This window comes from Lonchura striata, chromosome 11 (assembly GCF_050655825.1).
Source record: "Lonchura striata isolate lonStrDom1 chromosome 11, ASM5065582v1, whole genome shotgun sequence".
NCBI classification, from domain to species: domain Eukaryota; kingdom Metazoa; phylum Chordata; class Aves; order Passeriformes; family Estrildidae; genus Lonchura; species Lonchura striata.
The window spans coordinates 4143869-4152265 of record NC_140713.1 but is presented as its reverse complement, the minus strand read 5'-3'; the positions used below and the strand labels follow the sequence as shown (position 1 = coordinate 4152265).

Sequence of the window (8397 nt, the reverse complement as noted above, 5' to 3'; positions counted from 1 at the left end):
TTGAGACACTCGAGCGTGTCCAGGAGGCAACAAGGCTGGTGAGGGGCTGGGAACACAAGCCCTGTGAGGAACGGCTGAGGGAGCTGGGGGTGTTTAACGTGGAGGAAAGGAGACTCAGAGGTGACCTTATCACTCTGCAGCTCCCTGAAAGGTGGTTGTAGCCAGTTTGGGGTCGGTCTCTGCTTCCAGGCAACAACTGACAGAACAAGACGACACAGTCTTAAGCTGAGCCAGGAGAAGTTTAGGTTAGATATTAGAAAAAAAATTCTTCACTGAAAGAGTGACTGCATGCTGGAATCGTCTGCCCAGGGAGGTGATGGAGTCACCAACCCTGGACATTTTTAAAAAAAGACTGGACATGGCACTCGGTGCCATGGTTTAATTGATGAGGAGGAGTTAGGTCACAGGTTGCACGAGATGATCTTAAAGGTCTTTTCCAACCTAATTAATTCTGTGATTCTGTCCATAGTTGGCGGTCAGTAGAGAATGCAAGTTACCGAGTACCCATCCAATGGGAAAGGGGACAGGGACCACCCCAGCCACGAAAGGATATAAATAGAAACCATTTTCTCAGAGGTGGTGTGTGTTCATCTCTTGGGGAAGGGAGGCACACACCTGGCTCAGCAGAATCGTTACTAATAAAGAGTTTTGTTTTGCTTCAACGATTTGTCCCCATTTAATTGTATCTAAAAGTGAGTACATTTTTAACACCGTGGAGGAGGAATAAGGTGAGCTTTAAGATCCCTTCCATGTTCTATGATTCTGTGACTGGGCACGAATGCAGCACTTTCACGGTCCTTCTCCCACTGCAAGCTCCTCTGGTCCTGGAGTTCGGGTGGGACTGGACAGAACTGATGGAGCCGCCGCATGTCTGGGGTAGCGGGGCTCCACGTTGGCCAGGGAGCGAGCGGCCCCACGGCTCCCGGCCCAGGGACGCGCCTGGGTGTGGGAAGGGGAAAAGAAAAGGGAAAGGGAACAATGGCGCGGTGCTGGGTCGGGGGCCGGGCAGGGCGCAGGCGGTGGCAGGGCCAGAGGTGGCGGCAGAGTGGGAAGAGGAGCCGGGCCCCGGTCCCTGTCCCTGCCCAGGGCTGACGGGGGGTGAGCGGGGCACGGCCGGAGGGTGCCGGTGCTCCGCCCTGCCCGCTCCTAGGCAGGGGCTCATGGAGAAGGCCCGGCGCCGCCTGCGGGAGTTCGATGTCGGGGACAAGTTCTCCCGCTTGCCGCTGCCCCGGGCCGCCGTGCTGCTGCCGCTCACGGTGCGAGGGGGGCGGCTGCACCGCTGCTCACCGTCCGCTCCGTGCAGGTACCGGGGGGCTCCGAGGGTGACAGTATGTACGGTGAGATTGGTCCGTGTGCTCCAGTGACCCACTCAGATCACCAGGATTTCTGCGTCAAAGTCCTTCAGGTGATGCTGAGGAGCCCTGTTCAGTCCTGGCCTGCCCAGGGTCTCCCCTGAGCATCCCATGAGACTCATGTCTCTCCTGATCCCTTGGATCCCTTGTTGCTGACCAGCAAATACACCTGGGGGCATGTGGGCAGCAAAAGGAGGCCCAGAGGAACAAATGAAGTGACAGCCCACAGCAGGAGGGGACACAGGTGAGGAAACACAAGCAGCCCAGCTCTGTAATATGACAAACCACTACAAAATGAACACCATGAAAATCATCATCATCTCCCTGTCCAAACCCACAGCCACATCAGTCTTGAAATATTTTCTATTGTTCTGATCTCAAAAACCAAGCTGGAGCATTGCAAATTAAATAAAAAAGGGACAAGGGAAAGATTAGTAAGTACAGAGCAGCTTCTGTATGATCACTGAATGGGATTCCTCAGTCTAGAAATCAAATGGGAGATAGATGTGAGAGGTTTGCAACAGCATGAATGGCCTAGGAAATGGAGATGAGGAAAAATCTGTCTTGATTTGTCACCAGTCAGGAACTTGAGGGCCTGAAAATGTTATTAGACAAAAACTACATATATGTGTAGAGGGTGACAAGAAAAAGGGTCTGTGACACGCCAGTGGAGAAGCACCATATGGGACAGAGCTGTGCACGCCACACATTGTATGGGAGAGAGTCTGATGGAAACCTCACACCTCACATTGCCCAGGAATAAAATAAAACTTCACCCAGGCATAACCACATGATAGTGGAGAATTAGGGATCCTCCTTCTTTCACTCAGCAACTCCCAACATCCCCTGTTAGAGGGGATCCACTTTGTCAACTCCCTAAACACCAAGGAGTTCTCAGTTTTCTCTGGGGTAAAGCTGAACAGGGGAGGGACCTCTAGAGGCAATGGAGGGGGATAGGACAACAGGGAGTGATGGTGCAGAACTGTCCCGTGCCCCGTGCAGGGCCCAGCACTCACCTGTGTTGCAGCACACTACCAGGGACCCGGAATGGTCACCAGTCTTCAGCGGGTGAAATCTCACTGTCACCTGCATGCTGTCACCAGCGCCCAGAATTCCTGTGGTTGGAACCACGAAGAAAGGACTGCAACACAGAGAGAGGGATCAGGACTGGGGGCACACCTGGGGATGAGATTCCTTCTGCAGTGCAGCTCACTTCAGCTCACTTGGGCAAGCAGGGAGAAAAGCAACCACAGTCAGCAGAAAACAGACAGAAAAGACTGAATCAGAAACAGCCACTGACCCACCTCTAAGAAGATCCAGCCCTCACAAGATCCTGTGGGATAAAATTACTTCACGTCCCCCATACTCAGCCCTCTGCAATGAGACTCAAGGGTCCGACTGCCAGCAATCCCATCATGGTTTGTGAAAAGCACAGAGAGGGTTCAGAACTATCTGCATGCACAACTTGACACTGACTGCCTCAGGAATTTCTCTTTACCTGCTGCCTATAAACCTCATCTCAAGAGATGCAAATGTTAGGGCACTACCTGTCCTGTGAGATTACAGCCTAGGAATCAGACAGGGAGAGGGAGCTTTTCCTTGAAGACCAAGGAATAATTACTGCTGAATTTGCAGTGTGGCTCTTTGGTTTATTTTACCTTGAAAATGTGCTGATTTAGCCTAAAAAGGGCACATTTTATCAGCATTTCGATGAAAGCTGTGCTAAGAAAAGGAGCAATCAAAGCTCTGAAAGAGTGCAAATGCAGATTAGAGCAACACAGTGACATGGAAACCCAAAAGGAGGATGCCATTTGCAGACTGAAGGATCCAATCCCAGCTAAATGAATCACCATTAGCAGCAGCACATCAAGGAAGTGGAACAGGAAGTTTTGGTGTATTTACCAGCAATGCAGTCTGGCACTCTGGGTTGTCATGCATGCTGGTAACTGCTTGCTTGGCCCAGCAAAGAAACTCTGTGCTATGTGTTGGTGCACTTTGGATTTAACAGGAGCAATTAGGATTGGTCACCAGGTAAACAGCTCTTGCCTGACAAACACAGGACTCCATGCTTTGATGCTCAGGGACAGCTCAGGGGAAATGTGCTTCTGCCCAGCAGCTGCTGGGCTTTGTGCTCTTCTACAGCCCCACTGATAAAACAAAAGTTCCTGGCCTTGGGGCTTTGCTGGTGGCCAATCTGTCACTTAAAATCTGGGGAGTTGGGTGATGAATGCATCACACACAAAAACAAAGAGAACATCTGGCAAACTGAACTTCATGTCAGTAGTGACAGCTGATGAACTTTGCTTCAGGTTCTGCTCATTAAGGATCTATTGCTGCAATGATGGGCCTGACCTATTCCCATTACCACTAGTGAGAACATCACTACTGGCTGATGAGGAAGCCTTGGGCCAGCAATGTTTATGTGCTGCATGTGAGACTTTGGAGGGAAGGGAGGAAAGGCCCCACCGTCCCCAAAGCCAGATCAGTGTACGTGCTCCTGCATCTGCCCCAGGGGTGATGCCAGGACTGCTGCAGGTCTCTGCTGGGGCTTGGGGCGATCAGTGCCTGGTGTGGGCAAGGCACGGGATTTTTTCCTATTCTTTTGCCAGGAATTTCACCAGAACAGAGAAGCTGCCAGTTAAGGGAATCCCTGGCCACACTTCAGCACTACATTCCATTCCATTCCATTCCATTCCATTCCATTCCATTCCATTCCATTCCATTCCATTCCATGCCATGCCATGCCATGCCATGCCATGCCATTCCCACTGCTGCCACATGTTACATGCTCATGCCCTCAGATGGCAGGATGGGAATAACACTCCGAGGGGTGACTTCAGGGGTTGCCTGAGAAAGGAGGTGTCTTCTTATTTTGAAACTATCAGGAGAAGAGTATCCAGCCAAGTTCAGGATTCAGTTTCAGGACTGAAAAACTGAGTGCAAATCAGCCTCTGCATCTCCAACATCCCACCCTGGGCTGTACCCAGCAGACTCCTCTGTTACTGCTGTAGCAGTCATCTCTCACACAGACCTGGCTCCCCAAGACCCAAGGACACAAGCTCTACAGCTAAACTTAACTTCTCTGAATTTCAGCCAACATCATTAAGCTGTTCCCCGAGCCCACAGATAGAAGAGCTGTGAAGAAGACATCCCTGACACTGTAATAACCAAATGAAAACCACTGCCAAGAGGTGGGGCTGGTAGGCTCAATTTTGGCCTTTTATCTGTAAATTGTGAGCTTTCCCTTAAGACAGTTCTCATCCTGTTAGATCTGCCCTTTCAATGAATCACTGCTGTACCCAAAAGGCAGAAAAAGATAAGCTTTGGAGGGGGTTTTAACAGGTTGCTTTCTTCTGCCTTTTAACTAGGTCCATTTGTATCTTTGTTTCCTTGTACGGCATCTAAAGACAGGTCCAGATCTCCCAATGGCACCTTGCAATCCCCAGACACTGCTCTTGCTTTGAGCAGTGTGTCTGCTCAGATGATTTCCAGAGGTCCCCTCCAGCAAGTTATTCTATACTTTTAACTTCTAAATCAGCTCAACTGCTTTTCACATATTCCCCAAATATGTCTTATTTCCTATACACCTGTGCATGTAGCTATGAACATGTGGTATATTGATAGGTATTAGAGGAGCTCGACCTTCATGGAAGTTCCCAATGAAGAATGCATGATCTTCTGGCAAACATTTAACACAAAACAAAAAAGAAAAAACAGCAGAAACAGAGGAACTTCAGAATATTTAAAAATAAATCTCAGTGAAAGAGGGCCCAACCATATTCAGAGATTTAAATCATCTGTTTGAAATTTTAAACTGGCTTTCAAAGGTTTATCATGGAACAGAAGAGGTGACTGATGTCCTCAGCTGACAAGGGCAATCAGATCAGCTTTAAGTAACAGGAATGCACCAGATGCCTGCAGCACAGCTCAAGCTGGGCATCTGATGCAGGGACCACTGGAAAGCCACGTGCCTGTGGCCTCCCAGAGAACGGGTCTATTTGGCTGACAGTGGTGAGTAAGCATTTCAGAAGCTGCTTGCGCTCAGGTGGGTGCAAGCCAGCTACTAACATGTTCCAGCACCCTGGAGGAAATCTGGGACAGAGAAAGCTCAAAGGCTGCATCCTGCTAAGAACACTGAAAGCAAGAGCAGATGCCATTCATCCTGCCCATTTCCAGCCAGGCTGCAGGGCAGCAGCTGCGATGCTCTGGTTCCTTTTGTTCCTCTATCCCAGCCCTGTTATCACCCAAAGGTGTTTTGGACTGCCTCACCTCTGGGTGCTCAGCTGGTAACGAGCTGCCTGGTTGCTGACATTGCAAACCAGCAGAGTCTTCTGGCTGCTGTACTTGACCGGACACACCGGGAAGTCCAGCTGGTCAGGGAAGTCCAAGATAGCTCGGGCACCAACTGCCCGAATTGGCACAACTATCCTTTCCCTTGCACTGCTGCAGACAAGCTTGTGGAAATAATCCTGCAGGAAAAGAAACTAGCTCAGCACAGGATATTTAGTGCCATCCCCATGGCAGAAGAAAAACCATTTCCTGTAACTCATCAATGGCATCCATTTACCTATCCCACCCTAAAATGAACACTATGTCCTACTAATATGTCACATTTTAAAGGCACCAGTGCACTTTGCAAAGCCTATCTCTGTGGCATTAAGCTCTTGTGTCACTTGGATCATACAGAGAACTACCCTAGGCCACCATAATTTTTACTCTAAATTTTAATAATGTTAAATAATTCCTAAGTCCCTTCTAAGGAACATGGAGCTAGGGAACACAGGACATTCCTCTTTATGTTTCTATATTCCCGCTGTCTGAGAACAGGACAAAGTGTTAAACTGACTCTAAGCAGCAAAAGGAAGATGAGAAAACAGCTGCACCCAAAGAGCTCCTGCACCTCTGACCTGGTGTAGAAACATTAGTTGGCTCGAACTCCCTTCTAACTTTGCCTCTCCAACCAAGTCAGGAGAAGAACAGTGCTAAGAGGTTGAAGGATGCTGTTGGAAAGAGCCTCTCTTTGTTTCCCTGCAAGGCTTCCTCCCTTCCATGCCATGTCCTAAACCCTTCTGTATGAACAAGCCTCCGGATCACAGCACTGAGATCAGACTTGCCAGGGCCCCAGCACTGGTGTTCAAACGTCCTCATAAAAGCAGGTTTGGCAGGGAATGGGTGCCAGTTGACAGAGCCACCACAGTGACAGGCATGAAGACAGAGCCACAGCAGCGTCACTGCCACAGGCTCTGGGCTCACGGGTCTGCCTGCAGGTTGTACCTGCCCTACACGAGCTCTTTCAGGCAGGTGTCCAAGTCCCCTGCAGCTCACCAACCTCCTGCTGGCTAAGGGCACCTAGAGCCCAGTGTGGCTGTGCCAGGCCGGGCTCACAGGCCCAGCACATCCTCTGCCCTGGCCCTGCAGCTGTATCATGGTCAGCTGTGCTCTGGGACAGCACAGCTGCAAGGCTGGAGAACAGAGGGTGTGAAAAAGCATCATCACTCACCTGTGTTGAGGAGCTTGATTTCCTTCCTGTTGAGAGCTCTGTAGCTGATGGAGCAGATTCCCCTTGCTTTGAACTGAGGGGAGAAAGCAAAGATATCTGTCATGCTGAGCTCCCCTGCCTTTCTCTGAGGCCAAAGCTGGCCTTCCTCCTCACAGAGGAAAGCCTTCTTGCTCCTGATGGCTCCCAGAGAGCAGCCTGTAGCACCCATTGCTGGACAGAGCAGCTTTATCACCAGCTTTGTACTACACATGGGGATACTGAGACATTTTTTTGTTCCCTCTTCCCTAGCCAGGGATGCAAATGGATGATAGCTGTGGCTGCCTGCCACATACCAGCTGTGGGGTGGTGCCTCCTCACAGGAAGGGTGGTGCAGGGCTTCTCATACCTTTTGCTTTCCAATGCAGATGCACCCTCGTCTGCTTGGCGGATGTGGAATTTGAAGTTGACCATGCCTTTGTTCTTCAGCACAAGAGTCCGGCTCTTCCTGGTGCCCTTGATCATGGTACCGAAGTCGGTGGGTGAGGCAGGCTCAATGCTGTACTTGCTGTACTCGGCTCTTGCTGACACCTTCAATGGGATGTTGGCGACAGCCTGGCCTCCTTCCCTTGAGCTGCCATCTATCACCTGTGTCCACAGGAAGGGAGGTAACCAAAGCAAAGAGGCCAGCCTCTACCCCAGTCCCAGCCTCCACCTCCATCCATTTACCCTCCCTGTTTAAGCACCTCCTCCAGAGTCAGATGCTCAGCTCCACTTAGGAAGCCTCCCAAATGGTTTTGAAAGGCTTTGTTTGTGTATGTAGGAGAGAGGATTCTCCAGTAAAGCCCTCCTTCCATTAGACACCTATCCTGTTTATGCTCCCAGAACAGCGTGTGATAACACAGCCTGGCCCAGGCAGCTCACCTGGCAGTACAGGATGGGCTTGTTCTTGAGGACAATTTCACTTGTGGGGTGGAAGAGCATCTCAATATTCACACCAGACTGGGAGGCAGTCAGCATGCCTGACTGAGGCTCAGCAGTGAAGTGGGATGCCAAGTCTTGCATCCTGGGACCTGCATCCTTCAGCATGAAACTGGGGAGAAAGGGAAGGAATGGAGATCTCTGCAGTTAAAAATATAGGTACCACCAGCACAGCCAGGACTTTGCATTGGACCAGAAAAAAAGAAAAGGGAGAGTCCAGCTCTGCTCAGGGAATCCTGGATCTTGACAGAGAGTGCAGTCAGTCACGAGGTTACTGCAAGAAACCTTAAGACAAAATTTTTCATTCACTCCTTTACAGAGTCTCAGAAAGAGAAAGGAGGTGACCATCAAAGAAAGGCAATGAATCTCAGCATTTCAGTGGCTGACATTTCTGGGGCTCTCCTTTGGGCTCCAGCTGAGCTGTGAAGAACTGCTGGTTTGTGGCTGGATTCTCTGGTAGAATAATTGAGATCAGAGAGCCCAGGGTTTTTATTTACCATGAGGCAGCCAGCATGGAAACAGTTCTAGCCATTGACAGAGGGAGAACACGGGCTTGGGAGCCTGAGGAAATGCTCACTACCAGGCAGC

General features: G+C 50.2%; 1 protein-coding gene across 1 annotated transcript; it reads right to left on the bottom strand.

Annotated features, from left to right (window-relative positions):
- Window positions 1–2455: 2455 nt before the first annotated feature.
- LOC146766359 (uncharacterized) lies at window positions 2456–8397 on the bottom strand. The gene is made up of 3 exons (XM_085589405.1): window positions 7753–8397; window positions 7238–7476; window positions 2456–6925 (listed from the first exon to the last, which is right to left on the bottom strand). The coding sequence occupies exons 1-3, from the start codon at window positions 7915–7917 to the stop codon at window positions 6646–6648; spliced, it is 684 nt and encodes a 227-aa protein (XP_085445531.1). The 5' UTR covers window positions 7918–8397; the 3' UTR covers window positions 2456–6645.

Bases quoted from the DNA above. Each gene is read 5' to 3' on its own strand.
- LOC146766359 (XM_085589405.1), bottom strand. From the start codon at position 7,917: ATGCTGAAGGATGCAGGTCCCAGGATGCAAGACTTGGCATCCCACTTC. The intron at 7,477-7,752 runs GTGAGCTGCCTG...CTGTGGACACAG, and splicing joins AGCCCATCCTGTACTGCCAG to GTGATAGATGGCAGCTCAAG. The intron at 6,926-7,237 runs GTATGAGAAGCC...TTCTCCCCTCAG, and splicing joins TCTGCATTGGAAAGCAAAAG to TTCAAAGCAAGGGGAATCTG.